The 27,271-nt window shown below is 44.5% G+C and overlaps 1 protein-coding gene across 1 annotated transcript in view; it reads right to left on the bottom strand.

Moving 5' to 3' along the window:
* The window catches only part of AKAP12 (A-kinase anchoring protein 12), a 31,918-nt gene extending 10,894 nt beyond the window's left edge, over nt 1–21,024 (bottom strand). The window contains exons 1-2 of the mRNA XM_074818756.1: nt 20,394–21,024; nt 10,598–10,784 (exon numbers count right to left, since the gene is read on the bottom strand). Of these exons, the coding sequence (XP_074674857.1) occupies nt 10,598–10,784; nt 20,394–20,516 (310 nt within the window). The 5' untranslated portion in view covers nt 20,517–21,024. The remainder of the gene's footprint in view (nt 1–10,597; nt 10,785–20,393) is intronic.
* Between the last annotated feature and the right edge of the window lie 6,247 nt (nt 21,025–27,271).

The following is a 27,271-nucleotide window of genomic DNA, read 5'->3' as shown; positions in this document are numbered from 1 at the left end:
AACTTTGGAGGAATAAGGTAGAAAAGAACAAGGACACCAAGCCTTTAAGTTCTGCCATTTAAACACAAAACAAGAGCAGGTAAAACTGCTGTTGCCTATAATGACAGTTTTAATAATAGTAATAAGCATGTGATGAACATGCAGGATGACAAACAGGACAACATGTGAAAATAAAATCTATGGCACGTTCAAGACACCAAAAAATTCTTGGGCTTGGAATCCTGGATACCGCCAGGATTTCAGTTTAATGTTCTTGACCCTTGATTTTGTGCATCAGGCAAAAGTGCAAGGCCATGAGGGAGTGTACTCTTCTCTCTGACCAAACTTGTTGGAAGATGAATATAAAAATGTTGCTAAGATGAATATAAAAATAATTAAACGGCAACATCCTGGGAGAAGGCATGGCCCCTTTCTTTTAAGTTGCACATGTGCTACTTCAGTGCCCAAAGGCACGCAGGAGACAGCTTTCAAAAGTATGTGTGTCACTGAACTCCCCAAAAAGTGATTTAGTTTTTATTTGATCGATCTTTAAGTCGGATCTAACTCTGCAGTTGGCCCTGCTCTGTGCAGGGCCTGGATCACCTAACCTCCAGGAGTCCCTTCCAGTTTCCTCGAATCTGCTTGTCTATGTCCCCCCTTTGGGCAGAACTGCATCTTCATAAGTGCATAGACAATGCGGTCTAGGTAAGGCTGAAACATAACTAAATAATAAGCAAAACTAAATCTACAAGTATACTGGTTTCTAATAGCTATGTAGAGGGCAAATTACATTTATATTCACTATCAGCAGCCTACTGGTGGTTGTTTCTCAGTCAACAGAAGCAAAGCTTTTTGTTTTTCCATTTATCTAACGGCTTAAAATGATTTACTTTAATTGTTAACTTCTAGATCACTTAAAAGTCTGACCTCTGGTAACACCCTAACTCCCTGAACATTTTAAAACAGAGATGTTCAAACTGAGTAATTTGTGAGGGAGCGGAGTAAGAACAGACTTTTTTCTGAAGAAGCCAGGATTATTACTCCATTGGTAATACACCTCTTGCAAACACCCCACCACTCCACAAACAAAACCAACTTGCCGTGAGAACACCTCAGGCTGTGGCAGGGTGGGGAAGGGAAATAAGATTGTAAGCACTGCTAGAAGCAGCAGTAACACATTTGAACTCACTTTTCATTTTAAGATGGTTACCAAAGAAAAAATGATGTGCTTATTTTATCAATATTTTTTTACTCTTATGAATCAAATATTATGTAGTTGTATGCTGACACTATACAAGGATAAAGCCAAGGAACCACTTTTGTATCTATATTCATTTATTCCTAGGTCCAGAAACTTATTTATTCCTAGGTCCTTGTCATTTCCATCAAACTATGTAATTTAACAGAAAGCTTATCATGGCTTAATGGGAATTCACAAAGTTAGAGGCATTTTTTCAAACACTAGGGTACATATCACATATTTTATAATTATTTAGTAACAGGTACTTTAATATATTCCTCAGTTTGTCTACACTAAAAGCGACTTTTCTGGTTGAACCAGCTACGAAATTAAAACACTGATCATTTAATGCTAAATAAAAATTTGTTCAAGAGCCAGACCTCTTAACACCTCTGGTGGAAACAAGGTCTACAGAGTCTCCCTTCAGTTTTTCCTCAGTCCTGCTTTAATGCCAATGTATTTACCCTTAGACATATGGAAATCTCTGTCTCCATCTGACATGACTTAGATAAAGGTAGAACAAAAACTGGGGCTGACAGCTAGTGGGGAATGCTGGGCCTAAGTGGGAAAGACCAGAAGCAGGAAGGCAGCGGGAGTGGAGAGGAGGTCAAAAAGCACTCTTGAGTCATTGCAGGCACTGGCAGGCAGCTAGAGACACAGCTTTCTAAGGGTTCCCCCTTTCTCTTGCAAACACTCTCTGGGAATGCATTTTGAATATCCTGAAATTTCAAAAAAATTATAGAAAGTTTATATTTGCAGTTGAGGATGCATTCCCTTTTTTATTTATTCCTAGAACACAACTTTAGTGTTCAAGAGGAGTTCCAAGGTTTTACAGGTAAACAGGATTACTGTAAGAGAGGAAGGATAAAGGATATGAATGAATGAATTAATGAGGTATTCTATTTCCAAAGTGGGAGATAAGATGTAAGACTGGCGTATAAAGGCAACTCATCATATTTATGATAAGCATTCAAAGGATTTTTGCTTATTCTATTCATAAAATGATGTGTTCATGACACCCTAAGATAAAGACTATGTCTCTGTAAAATGCTTTGCAGGTGAAAAGAGCTGAATAACCATTACAAAATCTGCAGGTATGAGTATGTATTAAGATAGCAAATGCAATCATAAAAATAGAGAACACATTTTAGAGGCACTGCGATAAGCTTTTAAAACTGTTAAATCAGTAATCAGGTCTTCCTTGTGAGTCCAGCAAACATGCTACCTTGCAATACTTCATTGAATAAATTGCCAAAGGGAAAACTAACAAAAAAATATTGACTGACTGAACACGTACTTTTAATACCCATCTGAGAAGTTGCAACTATGCTACACACGTCACACTTCCATCATTCCATCATAGCACACAGTGGGTATACTTCTAGAGTTGATCCAAGCACTACCCCTTTAATTCCATAACAAAAAGCATTTAACCTGTCCAGAAGGTATTTCATCCCCAAAGTAACATAGAGCTTGGATGTCAGCTGTTAAGTGACCTGCTGCTGTTGCTCCCGGTCTCTACTTTGTCTACTTCTTTCACGTTTAAATCCCCGAAAGAGTCTTTTAAACTGAATTTCTGATGCCCTTCCTCAGCATTTGAGGAGAGAGATGCCATTCAGAAAATTTGCCTGCATGCCACCAGGAGGCTGCCACTGTTGTGTGACAAGCCTGCAGTGCAATATATATCCAAGTTGTACCTTCACAAGATACACCCCAAAGAGCATTTCTATATCCAGTGGGGCACAAAAGAAACAGAAGACCTGAGAAGTCAGCGCTACACACTGAACTTTATATTTAGCAGTCAGATTCTTTAATGACATTTTTATTAATTACATTCTTGGTACCCAATGTTAGTGCACTTCTGAATGCAAAGAAAACTGTAACTCCACTTGGAAAGGTTTGGAAGTTATTTACACAGGGTATTGTTGTTCACAGTACTGTAGCATGTCACTACCACAGGTATTCTGGCAAGACAACTAGCACTTTCTGAATGAATTCACTGAATTTGAAAGCATCTTTAAGAAACACAAGGAGAGCCTCTTCAAAATACCAGAAAAAAATAAATTAAAAAAAAAAATCTAGTAAAACACTGCTATGAATACAATTTCTTTAGGTCTGTCCTGAGCAGGGCTCCACTTCACCAGTTATGTGCTAGTCAAGGAGAACAGCGCAATAAAAATATATCCAGAGGCAGCGATAAATATCAAAGGTGATATCATAAAATTGATTCACTTTGCTATTTAAATCCACTGTGGCTAAGAACTAATGCTGAAATTCTATTTAACTGCTTATGTACCAGTTAAGCTTTCAAACATTTTTAATTGAATCAAGGTGCCGCTTGTGTTTTAATAACTGCAAGTGTTTTGTTTTATTCTGAAAGAAACGTATGAGATTTGGGAATCAAAAGTGCTTGATTTCACAATTTATTAGTAGTTAGTCCATGGTGAGAATTTATTTCTGTTTTATCAGAAGTATACTGATCAGATGTTGGAAAATTCATATTTTCAGAATGATTGAATTCCTGTCTCATCCCATTAAAAATAAAGTTAATAAATAACACTTCTCTTTTAGTAGGCTGATAGACACCGTTGGCAGTGCAACTTAATTGCTCCCACCATCTCATCTGTCTCTAGAAGTGAAAATGTGTTTCTCCCCTGGTAGTTGCCAGTTTTATAAAAAAGCACTCTGACTGCAAGAGTTAAAGGCACAGCACTTCATGTGCTTGCAGTCAACCATGTCAACATCTGGAGCTGGTTGACTTTTCCCCCTAAGGATTTGCAGCACGGCGCTGGATTTTTTCCATGAATTCCCTACATTCTCAATCTCTCAGATGGATGTCACACACACCCAGCACCCGCCTCACAAACTCCACTAGCCACCGAAAGGCTCCACAGGACTTTATGCTGTTTTCATTTACTCAATGTTTAAGTATTTAGGGCCAAATCATGCTTTCGGTAGGTTTGCATAAGCGTAAATGAATGCTGAAGCCATAAGGCCAAAGGGGTATTTTACAATCATTTGCCTGCATTGTATCTAGATTTGCTATGAATATGACTTGTAAAAATACACCTACTGCTCTAAAACTCACATGACACTGAAAGAGGAGAAGGCAATTAAAAAAAAAAAATTTGAACCTGGTGTCCATGACATACCAAGCTTTATTTGTTAAATGCAATTTTCCCTTAGCTGTACAATTCCTCTAATTATTATTAGAAACATTTAAAGACAAAGTCAAGAAAGGGTAAAAACTGATAAGGATGGAGAAGCAGTAATTATAAAACAAAACACAGTTTGAAATCACAATATCTATGAAAAACCTGCCCAGAACAGATTTATTTAGACTAAAGTAGCTATTTGGAATTATTAGTGAAATTGAATAATTTAACAATTTTTTTTTTAAAAAAAAGCACAAGCTGTGCTTCTAGGTTTTCATTGCAGAGTGTAAGAATTGAACATTTTACCACCAATCCATATTCTTTTAACTGCAAGTTTCAGGAGGTTGGGTTTAATAAATCAGACAAACACACTACCTACATTGCAGTAACAAAACAACACAAAAATATGTCCAGGTGTTACCCTTCTAACCATTTTTTTTTTTTTTTAAACTACAAGGTTTAAAGTCTCTGACACTGCTGCTTCTTGACCATATATTTCAGAAATTCTTCCTTCCTTTCCCTACTATTCATGATACTTATTTCCACTTCAATGTAAAAATAATTATTTGATAGAAAGCACATACTACTTCTTTCCCCACTCTGTTCACTCAACTATTTCTAAGGACTGACTTACGTTAATTGTGGGGAGGGAGTACTTTCAGAATAGTTAAATAATAAGGGAGGACTTACAGAGATTTTTGCATACTAAATTTCACAGTGCATACACTCAATTCATGAACTTTCTAACCATGCTTTTCTTTCAAAGCTTTAGAAACAAATACCATTAAGTTCAGTCTTCAGTTCTCTGGTACTTGGGTGGCAACTGAAGAGTTAAGTTTTAAAATCTCACATACTTTTGTGTCCAGTTTTAAAAATGGGAAAAAGGAAAAAGTTGCAAAATAACTGTAATTTTTCATGGCTTACAACTCCTTAAGAAACCAAAGGCAACAGCCCCAGAAAAGGACATTGTACATAACCTCACATGAAAGTAACTTAAAAGAAAGCACAATCATTTCCGCTGTGATGCTATAACATTCCTCACAAATCTCTATTTTTAGAAGATTTTGCTTTAGCTATAGTTGTCTGCTCCAACCTAGAGACCAACTTCTCATATAACTTCCCTTGCTGGAATTTATTTCACTCATTCAAGATTTGAAGGTATTTCTTCTTTCATTTCAATGTTTCAAGAAACAGCACTAAAAATCAAAACCCAGTAAAATTCTACTAAAATTGGTTTGTTTGTTTTTAAACCAGAAGGGTCATTAGTCTTTGCTTGGATATACAGTTACTGTAGTTAAAGATTCCTCATTAAATGAACTCACAATAATAAACTGCTCTCAAACCACCCGCTTGGGAACCAAACCAGCACGCTACAAATATTTATGAAATTTCATGGTTACCCATGCTGTCCATGTCTCACGTTCAGTGGCTTGGTTCGGCTTTTTAAAATAAAATGTATTCACTAAGCATAAGATAGATGCAACACTAGCACTCAAGTATTTGAGGGAAAAAAAATAAATCTGCTCAGCTAGGAACAAGGATGGGCTAAGCAATACATGTCAGTAAATGTTGGGGCATTTTTGAGAGCTCCTAATGATGCACAATGAAAAACAGATTAAAAACTTTCTTTAGCAAAATGACTGCATAAGGAGTAACACAGACACCACAGACAAACTCACCACAAAGGAGATGTAGCTCCATCTGCACGAACTAGACACATGATAGCTTAAAACACTCCCGCCTACCAATAAGGAGAGGTACTCCGTCCCTTAAAAGAAACGGTGATTTGTACTACAAGCTAGATGTAGTTCTTGCAAAGTGTCCTGTAGAAGCAGTTGTGTTGTGTTGCGGTGAAAATCCAAGTTTCCACAAGAATTATTAAATAAGGAAAGCCTCAAACGATCAGACTGTGCAACCCTATACAGAGATTGCTTTTGCAAAACAGTTTAACCTTTAATTACTAACAATAAAAGGAAATAAAAAAACCAGAGAACCCTTGAGGAAAAAGGCTCAGCATGTGATAAGCTCATTAAACATTGAGTTTAATGAAAACCCTATTGTAAACAGCGGTAGGATGTCTCGTCCCCTACTAACTGATTCAAATCACGTAGAGTCCTCCCCAGGGTCAGCTCCAAACAGACCAGGGCTTCTACAGGCTCTGTGGTCAATAGGTGTTGTGAGGCTAAAGTATTTTGCATTAATGAACCTCCACTATTTGTTGAATTCATTCACTGGCTCTAGCAAAAAATACATGAGTGAGGAAATACAACAGCATACAACAGCAAGCCGAGAGAAACTCTGGTGTCAATTAGTTATCATTAGGAACAAAAGTGGGGTTGGTTTATTTAAATTTACTAATGCCATTTTGTTTCCCACGGAACGATAGAAGTTTGTGCAAAACCAGCAGTGCAAGATGTCTTTTCCTTTGAACTCTTTGCTCCTCCAAATACTACTACCTTCTCACAAAGCCCAATCAGTTTACGGTGCCAGCTCTCACACTTCAGTGGCTCACGCGCTACTTTCTTAAATGAGATGTACGGAGTTCAGTGGCCACAGCGTCGAGGTTTTGGTATCACAGGCTGGGACCCTGCCGCCACACGTGCAAGCAGACACCCCCCCCCCGCCACGGCGTTAATCTCCTCTGGATTTTGCTTCATTGAAATGAAAACAGCTCTAGAGCAAGAGCTTCATTTCTCTCATGCAAACATTTTTACAACATATCACTGACGCTAACTTCTGCATTTCCTTCAACTTCAGCAAGCTTAGCTCTTAAGGTATTTCACTGCATTATTGCCCGATTAACGTAAAACAGCATCATCGCTGCGGTCACTGCCTTTCCTTTCCGTTCCTCAGCTGCAGACACTGTCAGATTCTGGGACGGCAGAAAACCCCCTGGTTAGCGTCTCCAGATTTAGCACAGCCTTGTGCTGCAAGGACCGCATCAAACGTCTGACTGAGGTGACAGGAAATTTTAAAATCTCCGCAAGCTTGCCTTGGAAACGGTTCTCGCGGTGACAGAAATGTCGAAGCCGGTCGGTCCTTTTCAACGCTCCCGCACCGCCAGGAAATCCCGAGTCGGTCAAACAGCACTTCGGAGAGGCGGAGGCGCGCTCCGGCACCCACACCCCAGCGAGTCGCCCCGCGCTGAGGCACTGGGCCCCCGGTTGCCACACGCGGAAACCCCGGCAACGGGGAGACAAGAGCAACAATGCAAGGGGCTTCCCCGCCGCCGCCGCGCGCCTCGCCCCGGCCCCGCCCCGGCCCCGCCCCTCGGCCCGGCCCCGCCCCGCCCCGCGCCGGCTGCTGACGCGCGTCTGGTCTCTTCCCGCCCCGCCGCGGCACCGGCACCGCGCGCAGCCAGAGCCGCGCTGCCCCGAAGGAGCCCGCTTGAAATTTTCACCTGGAGTATTCGTGTGGTTTCCCCCGAAGGGAGGAGAGGGCGGCTCGGCAGGAAGAAACAGCCCCTTTCGAAACGACAGACCGCCTCAGCTCCCGCTTCTGGGACGCTTTCTCGGTGCGGTTTGCCACAAAACATCCAGACCAAACCTCCAGAGGTGCGAGTTAAACGCCCCAAGGAGTTCACCCCTCCTGAACAACAAACACGTGAAACATTGCTGTTTCTCCACACTGAAACGTTTGCTTCTTTGCTATTGTCACTCAGGGGTTGGGGTTTTTTTGTTGGTTTCATTTGTTTGAGTTTTTTTGAATTGGAATTCTCTACAACCTAATTACAGTCTCAATTGTCTCAAACGCTGCTGTCAAGCAGTTTCAGAAAGGTATTACCCGGATACTTGTAGTAATGGAACGCTCCAGGAGCTCTTAGTGCTAGTAGAAAGGGATGCAATACGATTAAATAAAATGTAAAGGATCAGCATCTGATAGAGGTGACCTCCTGTTACAGGAACAACTTTTCTACGGATTACGTGGGATATCACCAAAGTTCTGATGATACACGGATACTGGGACCAGCCATTCACAGCCTTTGTCTGTGGCTCTGATTGCCAGCACCAACTTCCCACTTAATTTACCAGACCTCCCAGTTCATTTAATCTGAGAGTGGCAATTTTGATGAGCCTGGATCATCTCTCAAATTGTCTTCTGAATGCGAGATTCAAATAACGACGACAAGAAGAAACCAACCAACTCCCAAAAACCCTTCAATCATAAACTTTCTTTTACTGGAGGCAATTACCTGTGTTGCCTCAGTGCTCAGTGTCACAATGCTTTATTTCTCACTTCACAGACTTTGCAACCAAGATGAAATAAAGGATGAGTGGGGAACGTGAAGAAGTGTAGAGCTAAAATGGTATGTTTCTCTACCTGGAGAGATCTCTCTGCATGGAGCATTTAAGAGATACCTCTTCCCCACCTTTATTCATCTGCCTAAAGACAGGTGGACCAGACTCTGTAAGGTCCAGAGGGGTGGATATAAACAGTTATGAATATCTGAATATAGTCTTTACTTGAAGAACTATCTTTTCAATGCTTGACCGGACAGGTTTTCTTTGTCTCTACAGATGATGTAATTTTCAGCTATTGTTACCAGCAAATACACGCTGCATTGCCTCCATAAAGGGCTTTTTTACTTTGAGAGCAAACCTGTAGAACTGTTTTCCCTTTCACATAAATTATGCTACCTTGTAGGCTTGGTTCCACTGACAACGGTTAAATAAATCCTGATTAAAACAGCAGCAGGAAAAAAACACAGGAGTTGATTATCAAAGAAAGCGAAGACTTTTCAGGCGATCTACTCACACACAAATTCCTAACGCTATCTGCGTCCACAACACGTCATGCATTTGGTCACATGTAAGTATCTGCATTCAAAGGAAGCTTCTCACCTCTTCTTCGTTACACATCCTAGAAACGCAGTTTCTGTACAACTGAAGCTACAACCCAGAATTATTCAGCAAGATTGATAACCTTTGACTATTAACTTGAAATTCATGCCCTTTCAAAGGCCTTCTCTGTTACTTGATCCAGAAGCTGAATACCGACATGAAATCTTCTGACACTACTTCAAATCATCGCTATTTTCTCTTCCTTCATGACTCTGTTTAATGAGTATCCTTTCTCCATCCCTATCCACTTAAGAGTAAAATTTTTAAGAGAAGCCGTGTTTATCATGAGTGAAAGATAAAACACGTTGCATCCCATTTCTACAGTGCCAAAAGCCTCTACCAATATGATTTTTTAAAAAAGCGCAAAAGTTCAGCACAAAATACGGCAGCCTTCCACTGGGATAATCGTGTTATGGCAGTTCATCTGAAGGTGTGGCAAAGAATTGCCTTTACTAGAATTCAAACCCCAAAGTACACCAAGGGCTACACAAATGCCTTAAGCTGCTCTACAGGCTGACACTGAAGCATGTGCTCCATCCTAGCCTTTCCCCATCCCTCTCCTGCTCTCTCACACCAGCACTGGTTAACTATCCCTCCCTCTTAGCACCCCTGCCAAAAAGGTCAGCGTGCAGCGGCGTGGCTGAAACGGATCTCTCACCCTGCGGCTGCAAACAGAATCGGAGGGAAGGGAACAGCAACAAGAGGCTGATGGGGGCAGGAGAGGTGGGCTGCCAGTTTGCACCGGAGAAAGAGCAGCACGTCTCTGACTGTGCAGCAAGGCAAGAAAGAGATTCCTAGGGCAGAGCAGACAGGAATGAGAAAGGCTTTGTGGTCAAAACGCAAATCTGATTAAAAGCAGTAGGAAAGAGAACTTTAATCAAGGTAGAGCCAACGGATCGGCAGCCTGTCCCTTCCTGTGAATGCAAAATAGTTTATTATTATTAACGTCACTAATTAATGAACATAAAAGGATTTCTGCCCTGTGAAGGAAGAGACAGGACTATGCAGCAGAAACTCCTAACATAAGAAGTGGCAACTGAGCTGTTCCTCCAGGTGAATGGTCGAGAGATTGGCAGCAGGCAAGCAGAGGCACCGCAGGGTGCACTGAGAGCAGAGAACCGTCCCCAAGGGGGAAATGGGCAGCAACCCCCGCCACCCACACTGACACCTTCAATCCACAACCCATTTGTTATCTGAACTCTGCTATAGAGAAAACATCCCAACAAAACAGTGCCCCAGCAGAAGCACTTGAGCAACCAAGAGATCACCTGAGTAACTGCCTGCTTGCTAGGAGATGGCTAGCTGAGCCCCATTTAAACTTCTCACGCCATTTAGCATCCAGGCCTCTATGATCTGTCCAGTGAATACAGGTTTTTACTCACTCGTTGTTCCAGCAGCCTCTGCTTGCTCTCTGGGTGGTTCTTGGAGGGGTGAAGCCACCTCTGGCTGCTGCCCATCCAGCTCCTGAGGTGCTGTAACAGCTCCTGGCTGCTGCGGCTCCTGTGGTGGGGCATCATGCTCCAAATTGTCTTCAGTAACATCAGGTACTGGTAAACTTGCCTCTAAGACCTGTATGGTCAAGCATTGGTTGAAGGATGGTAGGGAAGGAGAAAGAGAGAATGAAAAAAATAAAAGTAACATCAGTAGTAGGCCAGGTTTTTTTCCCCACACAGAATATTGTTCTTTCATTCTCAATTTGCATATATATATATCTATCTGCAAGCATTTGGGGAAATAAGTGCTTCTGTGGGTTTTTTAGTATTCCTCCCTTTCAAAATTACTAACTTTAATAAATCAAAGTACTTTTGTGGGGAAAAAGACCAACAAAACGCAAGACATAATCCGGGACTATTTATTTTACTGTTCTCCTGCATGAAATATGTGGAAGAAGCAAGTCTTACAGACAATGGCCTACAACCTTGTGTAGGAATTGATTTCTAGCATGAAGGAAAACTCCAGGGTGACGTGAATCTAGCTGATGGATAGATATTTTTCATTCTTCAAAATGCGTGGCACAATTGCTTTGATATCTGCATGAATCCTGTCTACATTGCAGCCTTTGGTACTGCTCCTTTGCTGATGTGCTTATCTTCTCATCCTAAACAATACAACTACAAAGTAACTGAACTATTCAGGACAGAAAGCAGAATATAAATATAGATATAAATCCCATGAGGAAATTCAGTGAAACTGGGACTAAATCTAGAATTTTTGCACCTCAATTATTAGGCAGAGATAACTGTTATGGGGGGAAAAAGCTTGGCAGTTCTTTGGGACTCTGCAGTACGACAGTTGAAATATTTTTCTAGATGTGCTAATATGTGTAAAAAAAAAAATCTGCAGAATTTGCATTGGCTTGCCATATCACAAGGAAGATACTTTCAGAAGCATATTTTTATGAAATGCATCATGGTCATTAAAAAATACCTCCCTACCCTTTAATTATTTGTTTCATTAACTAGCTTTCCAACTGATTGTTTTACCTTCCAACAGAAGCCATTTCAACTAATTAACCATGTCTTAAATCTCTATTCCTGAAGCGTAGATTTAAAGTTCCTCTGGTAGAACAGCAAACCTTAATTACATATCATTGTCTTATTACTCAGCTGTACTCCCAAAATACTGCCATTCAAGCCCTGTTAATTAAGCAAAGGAATCCCAGATACATCCCATTTTTCTGTGTAATGTAACATCCAAACACTTGAATTGCCAAACTGGGATCAGAAAGACACCACATTCCTGACAATTCTCTTCCAAAATCCACTAAAACAAGCTTCCGATGGGGGAGATCCATTTATTTATGTTTATTAGCAATTAGCCCACTGCAACAGAATTTCAAATCAACATGCAAAGTGCTGGGCAAACGCCTTTCCTCTTATCATTCAACCCCCTTTTCACGTGTCGGGCAGGATCAGAGAGAAGCACCATACCCCTGCTTCCACAGGCAACAAACGAAGTGTGCGTTCGGGTTCCCAATTTTCAGTTCAGAAGCCCTTAATTAAGCCAAATTGTTTCCACCTGGTGTTGCTGCGCTCCTCAAAGCTGCCTTTCACAGCCACATAATCCACCTCACGAAAAAGAACCCCATTCTGCTCTACTGCCAATACCACAGATGGAATAATTTGGCTTCAGAGATTTCACATGCTGAGACCAGATATTAAATAGAAGAAATACGGAATGGCTCAACACTGAGATTACATTCCCGCTTCTCACATCATGCTTCTCATAAATCTAAAACACAGGAACTCAGGAGGAATAAAAATTCCACACCACTGAACAAAGGCATGTAAACTCTGGGAAGCTCTTCTGCAGTTGCACACAGCATTAACTGAATGGTAGTAACTGATTAAAGACTGGCAACAAATAGACACAGAAAATAACCTAATTCTTAAAGGGCTTTGAGATTCTTTATTAAAGGACAATTATTTTTTTAATAACAACTTTTACTCATTCATTCTTGTAAGACAACTCCTAGTCCTGCAAACACAAGAACAACCTTAACTTTACTGGCTCTAAGGGCACTGGGCTATCTGAAGATAAATCCATGGATGAATATTTCAAGATGACACTCTCAGAATTAGCACCAACAATTCTTTGAACTCACAAGAAAGATAACAGCACTGAATATCTTGGCACTTCTCATGTTATTAAAAGATTTTCTTGCCTTTCTTTCCAAACCTCCCCCAGTCAGCAAACCATAAAGCTAGAGTCATATGTATAGACACACATGTATAGACACACATGTATAGACACTCGACACTCGAAGTCTACCCTTTGCCTAAGTACCTAATATGGACCTGTGGACTCTGCAAAGAACCAGCGTACAAAGGGACTGAGTACCCAATGCAGTACAACTTGTCTCCTTTTTAAATTGAGCCCTGAGTGTTATGACAAAATATTAACTATGGTAACACTTAATATTCCCCCAGCTCTGAGTTTATTCTACAGTCGTGATGCATTCAGGAAAAGTGACTATCATCCCAAAGATTTGTACCCAAAATTCAGAAGTCACTGGATCTAGCAGATAACCCTTTGAATCTGTAAAATGCTGTGATACCTTCCAGTATGAAGAACAGATTTAAATGTAAAAACATTACTAAATGTAAGACTATAAGCAGTTTTTACTACCAGCTAGTATCAGTATAATCCCTGTTCACTCTGTAGATAAATTCAGTTTTGAAAGCAGGACTCATCAGTCACAACTGAGTAAAAATGTAAATACTTGAAAAACCTCAGTATTTTCAAATTTGACAAGACCTGCAGTACAACCCTACTCTGTCAGGGAATAGGGGGAATAGGGACCTTTTTACCCCAGTCTCTTGGGGTGATTCTCTGTTTGATGTGATTCTTGGCCTTAGGAAGGCAAATTTAGATTTTCACATCAAGTGCTCTGCTTTAAATAATTGAACAATCAAAATTAATAAGACAACAGTATTTTTCACAAATTAAAATGCATGCAAAGGAGAAGAACAGATGCATCTTTGGGGCAATTGTAATGTGAAGGGAGACACAACATCACTAGGTTTTTTTTTAAACAAAAAGCTTTCTGTTGTGAGAAAAGTTGCTCAGGCTCTTTATGAGGGTCAGTGCAGTCTGTCCCACTGCATTAGTCCTCAAAAGAAACTAATTTCAATTTTCTCTTATATTAACTGCTTCATTTCTCTGAAGGGATCTAAACCACAGTTTAGTCCAATTATGTCTAATTTAGTGAGCTGTATTCTTAATTCCATTGAGAATTGTAAAGCTTAGACAAATATAACATCAACGTTTAGAGAGATGGATGAAAACCTTAAAGACAAAATTAACAGTATTAGGAATCTCATTATTCAGCTCTGTGTATTTATCTGCAGGTAATGAGACATTACAGTTGGCAGGTTTAGCAACATTTATCAGGTTTCTGTGGCACACATTTATTGCTCTCCTTTGATTATTAATTAATTTATGAATGTGTCATCTCATAGGAGAAACCAAAGAGAACTGGCTATCCAGTTCACTGATCCATCAGTGTCTTCATTCCCAAAACAAAGGACCATCAGTGAAGCAACACTTCAGCTTCTGTCATGGCACTGCTATACATCACACACGTATTTTTTAAAGATTTCCCTCATATCCACCACAGAGGCGGAGGCAAAGGGCAGACACATAGCTAACGAGACTAAAATGCACAGGTCTTGTTGCGCATGTCACTCTAACCAAGACCAGCTTCTGCTCCATTTTGCATGTAACATTAGGTCCAACTGTTGGACCCCATTAAATGCATACAAAATTTAAAACATATGAAGAAAACTAACACAAAGAATTACATGAGATATGGATGAACAGCAGGTCCCTGATCTCTCACTGTACATTAGCGCACGCTTCATTCATGCACTGTTCTGGAGGGGGTAGCAGCACCCAGCTTCTTCCCCCACCAGCAATCACCACCATTCCCAACATTCCTTGTACCAGTCCCAAATCATTCCAGGGATTCCTCACACCAGGCCCAAACACACCAGAGTTAATTTTGCCTCATTCTGTTAATCCTGCTACACTGATTCTACATTAGATTACTAAAATAGCCAGATCCAGCTGTCTGAACAACTGAGCAAACTAACATAATGGTCTGTAATATTTTTCCTGAAGTTTGATTTTGAAACTTTGGGAAAGCTTGCAGCACTGTTGGTCTGCTCAGGGGGTATTCTCTTAACACACACTGCTTCATTAAAAAGATCTTCAAACACCAACATTTGAGAAAAAACCCCTGAATTTAGGTCATTCCAACTCTTTGTTCACAGCAGTTTGTCTTGTTTTGCATTAGTTAAGGCATTAGAGGGCCGTGGGACACTGCAAATTCCAGGTGGAGAAAACAGAAGGCCCTCACTCTATAAGGCACATAACAGCATAGTTAATTTCGGTACCTTATTTCAGCGTAACATCTCCTGCAGTCAAAGCCAAGAGACTTCTCTTTACCTTTCATTCCCTCAGATCTACCCTCTTCTGTCCTAACTCCCAGCCTGACTTTGTTGTGACACCTCCTGATGGACAACTACCCTTGAAATCCACACGGCTAAACCAAAACTGACAGGTTTTGCTCCCAAATCATCTCTGTGCTCTCTTTTTGCAACCTGTGAAGGAAGCATTACTCCCAACCTGTCACCCTGGTCCACATCTTGAGCCTGATTCCTTAAGCTCCTTCCCAGGTCTCACATCTTTCAGATCTTTCTGCATAGCAGTTCTTGGACACCACCTTACCTGAGCGTTCACATAGGTACAACTCATCCAGACCCTAAGGATCAGTTAAAACAAGGACTGAGCACAAAGCAAGTTAATCTCTTTTCAATAACTACAACCATGGCTTGCATTTCCAACCAGAAGGACTTTCAAAGAGCCGACACTCCTCTTTGCATCTCTTTAGCCTCTATCACATCAAACACAAGCTAATTGCGTTGGCTTTCAAAGTGCCGGGACACTCCCTCTACCACCACCCTCTTATCTCCTGTATGATTAGGGGGTTATTTCACACTTTTGGTGGATCCCTGACACCAATTTCTATTGTGCATTTTTTCAATTACGCGTTTTTATGCTTTCTCCCCAGCCATCCCACAGGCATGGGTGGACCCCCAAACCTTACCACCAAACTACATCAGCCTCTTCCTTCCCAGCGGGAAGAGAAATACTTAAAGGAAGCCAGACTCTGTTGACAGGAGAACCCTGCTGCCTCGTCATTCGGACCGAATGCCTCAAACTGGGGCTTTTACAGACACAGTCTAGGGACTTGCCTCTGGTACTTGATTAAGCTTAGTTTTACCATCGCTAATGTAGTATTTTCAGGCTGACTCAGCTCTCTCACCAGAACGCAGTTGTTTAAACAGCAGATGTAAGTCTGTCCCAGCTGTTATTTGTCAGGCACTCAGACAATAAGACACTCTGACATCTCAGCTGGTAACCTCTTTAGAAGAGACAGTTCCAAATATTTACTGTCTAGCAGACACTTGCTCTCATTACAAGGCAGGTAGCATAATCAAGTTACTACTCAGAAATGGGAACCATCCCGAAAACACAATTTGAACAACTCACTGCTCTTGAGTGGGGGCCCTGGCATGCAAGCAAGCCAGGAATTCACCACATGACATTTTAAAGGCATCAATTCCCGTAAAAGAATATCTCTGCCAAACCTTGATTTTGCTGCAAGAATAGCTTATTAGCACACCAGTACTCTTCCAGATTCACTCTTTAAAAGTTTCCCTACGCTGTTTCAGGTAGCTGTTCCAACACTTCTCCCTCAGCAGGGCTGCAAGAAAGAAACCTGTATTAAATCTAGTATCTTGGGCTTCCAAATAAAAGTGGGGGTGGTGATGGCAATTGCCTTAGCCGAGATATTGGTAGGATGACACAGCTCTCCTTGCGTCACCCACGTGGCTCATAGTTGCTCTCCACCCCGTGGGACCTCGGAGGGCACCACTGCAGAACGCAGCGTGCTGGCATCTTTTTCCAGCTTTTCCTGATGCTCAGCATCCAAATGGAAATTGAGGGAGAGGTGTATCACTGCTATGATCAGAGACAGAGCTCATCCAGAGATGGAGATGCCCAAACCAATTTAACCATGTGCAACCACCAACAGAAGCGTCACCAAGCTCCCTGCCCAATCCCAGTCACAAGGTCCTGCCTGCTCCCCTGTACCTGCTGTTTCTGCTGCCCGAGTCCCAGAAGCCAATGCATCTTGCTAAATCAGCAGGGAGCGACCTTGCCAAAGAAGCTGAACAGCTAAGGGTTAGCAGTTATCTCCTTGAACAAGCTCGCCCAGTGCCAGAAGCAGCAAAGGGGAAGCCGCAGGTGTCCCAGGAAGGAGGCAGGAGCACAGGACCCATCCCATCAGACACCTCAAAGCTTGTGTCAGTCCAGGACACACCCAAGGTTTGTCTGGTCTCCTCTGGGAGACGAAAAAGATCTTGTTCATACTTCTAGCATTATTATTATTGAAATCTGTTAAATCTTTCTCAGGCCAAGCTTCAGGCCTCTGTGCTGCTCAGGGCAGTCTGATGGGGAGGTTTCACAAGCAGACAGCTTCTACCAGCTCACTGCCACCAACACGGAAGGTTTTTCCATTTCCCCTCCTGCCCTGCTGCAGATGTTTGCCTCGGCCCAGCTCTGGATCTCACCTGGGCATCGTTGGAGTGATATGAACTCACCAATACATTAAGGGACTGCCCCCCCCCAAAAAAAAGAAAAAAAAAAAAAAAAAAAGGAAAGAAATCCACTGTTTCCTGAAGGGTTAGTGAGTTCAATCTGCTTACATAAAGGCAAGTTGAGGAGGTGAGGACCAGACACGGTGCAAAGTGGGACTATATCACCTGGGACAAGACAGGGAAGGGGGACAGGGGAGGAAGAAAAGGAGGGGGAAAAGACTATGGCTGCTCAAACAGCAAGGAGATAACTCCATCAGATAGACCAGCCTTCTGTGGGACCACACCCTGTCCCTTGATTTCAACAGGACTTTGGGTGTTGATTCACATATCTGATGAATGCAGTTCAGCCATGCAAATGGATTAGTACCTCCAGGATCTGTCACGCTCCCCTGCAGAGGGGGCTTCCCGCAGCGGGGCGGCTATGCAAGATAAGGAGCAGCTCCTCCACTGCCAGAGTTTAAACCCTGTCTGCTACAGTAAAAAACCCCACCAATTTCAAATCCCAGAAACATGCTGGACTGGAAACTCTGGAGCTGCTTTATGTGTAATTCACAAGCAACTTGTGAAAGAATGGGGTGAACAGCTGAGGTCCTAACCCACTGAGCCCACATCTAACCTGCAGTACTTGGGAGCCAACACCCAAAGGCTCCTAAATCTCTCTCGCACTGTAGACCAAGTGCTTTGCAGGGTCTCTCGCAGCTCCTGGGCTGTATAAGTGAGAAACATTGAAACATACACTCCCCCTCCCAGTAACCAGGACACCTCAAAAGCTGGTATCTGGACACAGAGTCACATGTGAGTAACAAAACAGCTTAAAGACTCTACATTTAGCCCTTTCTAGAAGAAAAGGCAAAAAGGTTTTTCATCTTCTACAAAATATAACTGTGTCATGAAAGAAACCTGATTAAATATTTCAAGAAATTTCAAATGACAAAAAGGCACAACTGCTGTAAGATTTTAACCTATATTAGGCTAGTTGCCTAGACAATTTATTTGTGATTGACTTGCCAAGATTCACTCAAGTTGGATGCCACTAAAGTCAGTTTTCAAAGTTTTGTTCTAAAAGAGGGGGTTGTGATAAGCATTTTAATTTGGAAAGCACAAGAAAGATGACCATCCTTCAAAAATGTCCCCATTGTATCTTCTGCAAACAAATTAGCTCTTTGACAGATTTCTCCAGGGGCATTGCAGGATCTGGTAATTTTCAAATTCAAAGGGCTGAAAGGAATAACGATGAAAAATTGTGTCACAAATCTGCATGAAATTACCCTACTGTAGTAAGAACAGTCTAAATGAGACACAAAAAAAGTACGACCAAACTTCATTAAAACTTATTTTTCTTTTTATTTAATGTAATGGAAGGCAAAAATTGCTGTTTTAGAACAGTAGTAATACAACTTCTTACAGCAGTGAAATGGTAATAGAACTTCCCTACCCTTAAACAGTTCTACTTAAATAACAAAGTAAAAAAAAAAAATCTATTAAAAAACATTTTTCCTAAAGCATAGAAGACATAAAACACAGTATTAATAAGAATCTGTATTTGAGAACAGAATTGATGGTATTCTCTTTTTTTTGGGTCTTAGTTCCCATAACTTCTTCAAAGTTACATTATCTTCATTTTTAAACAAGCACAGTAGCCAAATGCTTGTCTTCTATAAACTCACTTGGGTCTAAATTTCAGCATCCGAATTCTAAAATTGCCCAACACAAGTGCTAAATATTTTGTTAACAAACACCAATCCCTAACGCTTATTTGGTTAAAAAAGAAAAATAAAATAAATCTCAGCTAATTTAAAAGTTCATTCTCAATATGGTTTTCAAATCTGTCAAAACACGCACAAGGAGGTCTAGTGGCAGCCAGGAACTATGGGAAATTCAACTTGAAAGTTAAATCTGAACCACAAGGTCAAAGAAACAAAGTCATAACCAGTTCTCAAGCTCTAACACACCCACGCACCAGCTACAGCAACTTCTGAGCATCCCTGCTCTGAGCACCCGAACTCCGAAGACCCTGAGGAAGGGAATCTCGCTATGACGCGGTATTATTTCTCTAACAAACTAACGCCTCACCCCGAAGCAACGCTATGTAAACACGTAGATGCACATAACCTCCCTTTCAGTCCCAGAATCCCCTAAAGGCGCCTATTCCGGAGGGATAAATGGGTTCATTCATAATCTATTTTTAAACACCAGACATGTTTTAAAAGAATTTCTTTCAATTCTTCCACGTCTTTATTAAAAATAACACATACCTAGAGCTCCTTTAGTCCCTACTGGCTGAGAGTTAGCGAGTTACTCCCCTTCCCCCCCCCCAAAACCATGCGGTATGACACCGGAGAGCACGAAAACCGCGGCTACAGCCCACGCCGCGGCCACCGCCGCCCCCGGGCGAAGGGGCGGGGGAGCTGCGGCTCAGGTGAGCCCGAGGCTGGGGGGGCACGATGCGGGCTGCGGGGGGACCCGGGCGAGGGGCCCCCCGACGCTGGCGCCCAGCCGAAGAAACTGCAAACCCGGCGGGGCGGCCGCGCCCGACGCGCCGCCCACCTGCACCCCGGGAGGGGAGAGGATGGCGGCGGGGAGGGGGGGGGCTGCGGAGAGCCGCGGGAGCCCCGGGTAGCGCTGCGAGCCGGCTGCAGGACCGCAGTCAGGAGATTTCTTGGCGCAGACCCCGCCGCGGGTGGGTGCGGCCCTTCTCTTCTCTCCCTTCCCCCCCCCACGGCCGCACACAAAAGCGGCGGCCCCCCCGCCGCCCTCCTCGCCCCCCGCCCCACCGCCGCCGGCAGTTTTATGACTGCGGCGTGGCCGTGGCGCAGTCCTGGCCCCGCAGCCGCGCCCCGGCCCCGCGCCCGGCCCGGAGGGTGCCCGTCAGCCGCGGCAGGTGCCCGCCGCCGCGGCGGGAAAGTTTCCCCGGGCCAGGGGCGCGGCGGGAGCCACCGCCCCGCGTCCCCCCCGTCTCGTCTCGTTCCCCCCCCCCCCCCCCCCGCCCGGCTCCCCGCCGCCCCAGCCTTACCTTGGCGGGCTCCACCGCCGCTTCTTCTGGCGGCAGCGGCTCCGGGGGGGTGCGGGGGGGCCCGGCGGCGGCCCCATCCCCGTCCTGCGGGGCGGGCGGCTCGGTGGAGCTGCCGGCGCCCATGGCGCTGCCCCGCGGCCGTGCGGAGCCGCGGGCGGGGGCTGGCGGTGGGCGGCGGCGGCGGCGGCGGCGCAGCCGGGAATGAAGGAGCCCGGCTCTCCGCAAACTCCTTTAGGGAGCGAGAGGAGGGGAGGAAAAAAAGGAAGAAAAAAAAAAAGAGCGAGAGCCAGCGAGGAAAATCACCTCCTCCCCTGGTCCCCCCGCCCGCCTGCCTCTTGCTCCATCACATGAGCAGAGCCCCGGACACGCCTTGCAGCATCAAATCGGGCTGATAAGGAGCGGCCAAGGGGGGCAGCGCCCTGCCCGCCACCGCCGCCGCCCCGCCGGCCGGGGGCCGCTCCCCTCCCGGGCACCGCCGGGGTGGGGGGGCCCGCCCGGCCCCCGGCCCTTCGCGGCGGCTCCGCAGCGCTGACTCAGCGTTTCAGCCCCCTCCTCGCCCTGGCCGGGACCGGGACGAGCCACCGCCCGCCCGCGCCCTCGGGGCGGGGTGGGGGACACACACGGGGGCCTCCGGCCCAGGGGCTGCGCCCCCCGCGGGGCTTCTGCCGGCTCTGGAGCCCAGGGCGCGGCTCCGGGGCCCCCAGCCTCCCGTGCCGTGGGCTGGCGGACCTCAGCCGTGCTGGGCCTGGCTACGAGGAGGACGTCTAGACTTCAGCTGATGCAGAAAAGTAGGGTCCTATGTCTTAGGCAACTTTGGAGAAAAAAAGCAAAACACCTTTTTTTTGTCATGCAGGACAGGTTCCCTTCTATTAATTCATGCCAGATTACATGGTAATAAGCAAGCAAAGCAAAGAACACGTTAGTTTCTCTCCTAGCCCAGAGCACACAAAGCTGCTTTTCCACAAAAGCAGGTCCAACGTGTACACGGGCATGCTCTTACCCAGTACTTTCCAAAAGCATCAGCAGGGAAATAGCACATGCATTAAAATAAACCAACAGTGTGCCAAATGGGTAGCAAATGGATCCATTCAGTGTTCTTCACCGTAAGTATAAAATCTTTTTTTTTAAACACGTAAATCTATCCATCCTCTATTGGAATTCATTGTTAAAAATCAGGTGTGATCTGAAGAGTTCATAGTACATCCTATAGAACCATATACAATTTCCTTTAGAACATTTAAACCAGTCCTCACCCACCAAAACACCGATTCGTTCAGAAAAAAAGTGTTGTCTTAAAAATCCATCCTACAAATTGCCTGATCTCCACACACTGGTCAGTTCTTCCCCTAAAAAAATCAAGACATATCAAGTTAGTGACTGAAAACCCCCTGCAGCAACTCCCCTTAGCTAACACCAGAACCTACCAGCGTCGTTAGTGTTCAACAGAACAAAACTGCTGTCATGGATCACGCAGATGAATCAACATCTCCCCCCTTCTGCTTAGTCTCGCTCATTTTCAGGTCAGCCTTTTCTCTTATATATGTGCATGTGTCACATCAGGAGCACGTTGTCCTAAAACCACTTACCTTTCCAACAGTTTTCTTAATATTTCCTTATTTGTTCCTCATCTCTGGGAAGTTAGTACTAGGGCATTTGTTTTACAGGAGAGCAGCAAAAGAAAGAAGGGAGTGAAAATCAGTTGTGTCGTCACCTGGTTCAGGGAGGTGGAAATGAAACCCACCAAAAGTGGTAGTTAACCCTAAGCTTTGCCAGGCCAGAGTTGCCAGGGAGCTGCATGCCAATAGGCAGAACATTCTGGTCCTCAGTGCAGGAGCAATATCTAATATGCTCTGGCCTCCAGGCAGCCTCTGAGGCCAGAGACACAGAGCACTCGAGGTGCCCAGCAGCTCCAGGGAGAAGAGCCACAGGCCCGAGCTTTCAGTAGTGCCTAACCAAGCCTCTGTAGAACTTCCCCGTGGCTTCCTAATGCTCCTGGATCACCCTTCAGCCAGCACCCACAAAAGGGGAGTGAGGAGCCCTTTCCCAGCCTTTCCTGACTGTCATCCTTTGATGGCCACATCTCTGGTGGAGGAAGAACTGGCACCACCTCCGTTCGCCGCTGAATCTGCCTTTCTTCCTGCCTTCAGCTGCTCCTTTCCAGGCGCCGCTGGGCGCTGAGGCCCGCCGGGCTGCTGCAGGGCCATCTTGGGTTCCCCTTCAGCCACAGACCCTGGGCGCAGACACAGAGGTCTCCTGGGTGGCACACCGAGCGGCCAGGAACGGCGTGTATGGTGGGAGGGGAGATCAGGGATTTGCCAGGAAGGATTTGCCAGGGAGTTTCTCAAGAAGGGAAATGTGGCGTAGTTCAAGGTCTGTGCCATCTCATCTCTTTTTTTGCTGCTCACTGACCACAAAATGCTTTCTTTGCAAGCAGCTAGAATACAGCCTTCTTCCTCCCATCTAAACTTGCTCTTCAGTCCTTTTGCTTGTGCCCAGCACCACTGCTCCGTGCCCAGTGGTCTCAGAGCACAGCTGCTGCAAACGCTGTAGCTGAGTGAGGCCCCCTCTGCCCAGTCACTGGTCGTTTTCTACACGCAGATTTCTTTTTCTGCTGGAACTCTCTGTCTACACCTATACGGTGAAATAAAATGTGCTGGGGACCGCTTTCTGGTTTTAAGGTTGAGCAGCGCAGTATGGCTTGTTTGTACACACCTAACTTCTCCCCGCTCTGAACAATCACATCTCTGCAAATCTGTGGTGCAGGCAGCCATGGGCCAGTGTCCCAGCCCTGTTTAATCCCTAGTATGGGCACAGCTTCCGTCTCCTTTCTTTTTGCATTTATTTATTTATTTGCTTTTGTTTTCTTTCCTGGAGTAAATATAGCATAGAGACCTTCAGGGAGATATCCAACATCTTCACTCTCGCCCAGAGGTTGGTCAGTTCCCTTTTAGCCTTTCACCATGCTCCATACTCTGCCTGGACAGAAGAAATCATGATGAATGACAGGTCTGACTCTGGCATGTGTCAGCCTGTGTTTCTCTATCTTCTGCCCATGTGCTAGAGCGGTTATTGTCCAGACCTTTGCCCTGAACACTGCAACCGGCTCTTGCTGTATCGAAGTGTTTTTAGGCATGAAATCTGTTTCTCTTGACAGCTTTTCCAGTGAAGTGGAGTCACATATGCTTCAGATGATCTTCTTCCTAAGTTGCCAAGCGTTGGCACTGAGGCAAGAGTATTCAAACTTTTGACAGAAGCATGCACGTACATTTTTTAGGATGAAACCAAGGAAGCCAAAAATGTAATAATTAAAGCACTGCTGGCATGTTATCTATACCTATTTCCAGTGAAACATCTTTGAGGAAACTACTACTGAAAGGTCCAAGCACAGATCTTCCAAATAGCAGGACAATCTCTTTTAGCATTGCAGCCAACATATGACTGCTTTAAACTTCCCTGAAATCTGGATAACTTTCACAATGAGATTTAAAATGCAGAGTCTGTGGACAGGGCTTAATTTACTGACTTTTAAAAATGACTACTTTTCCAAAAGTAGTTATAATTGATGTAGCCAGTGCTGATGCATTTGTAAAGAAAAGATGAACCACGTGTCTCAGCCTGTGTTGGTGAACTATTTTCCTGCCATCTTTTGCCCCATTCACGATTGTCCCCATCTGCTCCTTGCAGCCTTGGCTCTGTTGGACCCTTTAAGGGACCATGAGCTTTGCTGCTGCCACCTGCTCCGGCTACACCTGAGGAGCAGCAGGACAACCAGGGAGTCGGCATCCAGGTGGGGATGGGAGGGCTGGTCCCCAGCATCTGTGATGGGGAATGGGGCCGCCTGCCCAGCCTCCGTGCCAGGGGCTCCCCATATCTGATCCAGGCCGGCTGCTCACAGGTTTGTGTAAGACGGCGACTGGGAGCACTGGCAGCTGCCTGGAGCCCTGTTTACATGAACACTCCTGCTGCTTTTATCAGTGGTGGAGCCACACTGGGATATTTTTGGCATAAAAGCTAAGTGGAAACATATCATATAAGTGTTCTCGAAATGGGAAGCTCTCGAGAACATACCTTAGATCTGGATAGAGAATATAGTGCTCTGACTTCACCTCAGCTGTATTTACCAGCTATCTTCAGCTTTCCCCCCACCTCTTCTGTCCAACTGTGTTAGGAAATCCCAGGATGCTGTTAGAAATACAGGCATATGCCTAACGAGCCAATATGTATCAGCCTAACAAGCTACTGACGAGTGTAAAAGGAAGAAAATGACAAAAATAGCCATGTAAAAATAGTTTGCTTGCAAGCAGCATTGGTAATGTCATAGGAAGAAACAATGAGAAAATAATAAATTTTGCAAATTTAGCTGGGAGAAAACCCTTTCTTTACTTTCCAGGGGCTAACATACCCCAGAAAAATCACACTGAGAAACAAAATGAACAGAACCTCTAATATGTTCACATCACAAAGGTGATCTGGATCAGAAAATACCTATTTGTTTATAAAGACACACATCAGTGCAACTTAAAAAATGACGTTAGTAGCAGAAATTGACTTTCAGTTTTGAATTTGATGATGATTTCAGTAAAGGCCACACATTTGAATAACAAGTGTGTTACTCAGTGTGTAGCTGCACATTACTGCAGGACGCAGAGACCACTGCTGGACACCCTGGAGCCGTTTCAGGAGAGGCAGACCCAGCCTGTAGTATAGTTTCTCTCCTCACCAGTTCCTCACTTACCCTGCTCTTCCCAGAGGGTATGGGACAAATATGTTAAGCTTCAGTAGTCTAACTGTCATCACCTGCCCATAGGCAGTTCTTCACAGGGGCATGGGACAGGGCAAGAGACTGCAAAGGTCCATCCCGTTGGAAGTTTGGCTGAAGAGATACTCAGCATGGCCTGGTCACTGCTCAAATGATGCTGTCGCAGCCCTGGAAGAGCTCTGGTCAGCATCTGATCTGTCCATATCAAAATATTGGCATTTCCAGGAGGTAATATTTTGGTGTTCAAGCTTAAAAGAGACAGTGGCTGAAAATGTTTTCTTCAGTGGGAAAAAAAAATGGCTTTGTAAAGAAGAAGAAAAGAAGTATGCTATATGACTTTTCAGAGAAGGAAGAAGCTCAAAGGACTCCGTTTCATCATTCCCCTATGATGCCAAGTGGTCTGCTTTCCTGCTAAGGAGGGGAAAGCTACACCCAGGCTGTAGTTTAGTTTCATGTTATTAGTTCGGTAGTCATGCAGTGTAATAGGAGAATAAATAATGTGGTGTGCAGGTGCAAGGACAGTAGATCTCCAGTGTGGACACCAGCTTACGGGCAAGCTTAATGACAGTGACAAAGATGGAAGAATGTGACCTCTGCTGCAGTGTTTTATCTGCTGCACAGATAAATGCATCTCACCCAAAAAGCCTTTTAGGCAGGGCTCTGAGGAAATTCCTTGTCAAGGAAGGAATGCCCAGAGGAGAGAGATAAAGAGGCACAGAAGGTCTCTGTAATGCCATTACCCCATTGTCCCAGCAGCAGGTGAGTGAGGCTCTTTTGTCTTCAGGAGGAAATCCCTGTGACTTGGGACTGAGAGCACTGACTGTTTAGAAATGCCTTGGCACTACTGATGTTATCAAGAATGGCTGGGTTCAGAGGCAGCAGGTGCTAAAACACCACTCTGAAAATTAAATTTGAATCTAGAGCGGACTCAGAGAATAATTTAGGTTGGAGGGGACCTCCAGAGGTCACCTAGTCTAAACTCTTGCTCAGAACAGGGTGAGCTGCAACCTTAGATGATGTTGCTCAGGTCTTTGTTCAAGTGAGTTCGTGTTCCTCCTTGCCTATTGCCAGCACCTGCCCCATACATGCACATCACTAGGTGAAGAAAACACCTTCTTGTTGCTGGCAGTGATACACTTCCAGCCTCTGCTGTTGAGGGACCCCCATCCTCCACAAGCTTGGGTGTCGCGCTGAGACGCCCACCCTTTGCCAGTCGCCCCAGCAGTCTCTGCCAAGCCTGTGTATCCCTGTCTCCCCTCTGAAGGCTTGGTGCCACGAGCAGGCTGTACCTCCCCAGGGGGAGAGCACTGCCTCCGCCCCAACAGGCACCTGGCTCTGCCCACCGCCTGGACAGCCGTGTCCCCTTTCAGGAGCCCTGTCCCATAAATGGGAAGTGGGATGTGAAGCTGCTCTGTGCACCCCTCCTATCCCCCAGACTACCTGCTTCCTTGTGGTTTCTCATCATGTTTTGTGGCTCCCGGCCGATCCAGGAGACATTTGCAGTGTAGAAGTTGCATAGGCCATGTAATCCTTCCTCCCGTGATGCACTCCCTGAGAAGGATCAGGCAATCTAGGAAACCTCTATAGCTGCAGGTAGGAAATGACAAAATATTTCCTGGATCACAACAGTGGCAAACAGAGCAGGAAAACAAATTTAAAAGGAAACACAGAGACCACCAGGGTGGTGTCTTAGTATTGTCACATTCTTCCTCTGGCCTGAGCATGCACTACCCTGCTCTGCTAGTGCCCACCTAGAATGATGCTGCAAGGATAATTTCCCTAGCTTGTTACCTTGACCTGTCTCTTTGCAGCATTCCTCTGGCTCTCCATCAAGCACAATTTACTTGTCTTTGACTTCCTCATCTAACCCCACCATATTTATAATCTGTCTTTTGGTATTGATGATGGTCACAGCTACTCACCTCCTTCATTTGCTTTTGAGATTTTCAAACAGGAGCCTCTATGCTTGGCCTTGGGCTGCTCTTGATGCCTAGAGGCAACGTCCTTCAAAACCTTCATTAAATCATGCCTTTGACACGTCTACAGAAAATGGGACAGCAGTTAGGTAACAACGTGGCTGACCTATGATTACTGATTACTCAGCAACATTATTTCCTTA

This window comes from Strix aluco, chromosome 3 (genome assembly GCF_031877795.1).
Source record: "Strix aluco isolate bStrAlu1 chromosome 3, bStrAlu1.hap1, whole genome shotgun sequence".
NCBI classification, from domain to species: domain Eukaryota; kingdom Metazoa; phylum Chordata; class Aves; order Strigiformes; family Strigidae; genus Strix; species Strix aluco.
This window is presented reverse-complemented; position numbering and strand designations above follow the sequence as displayed.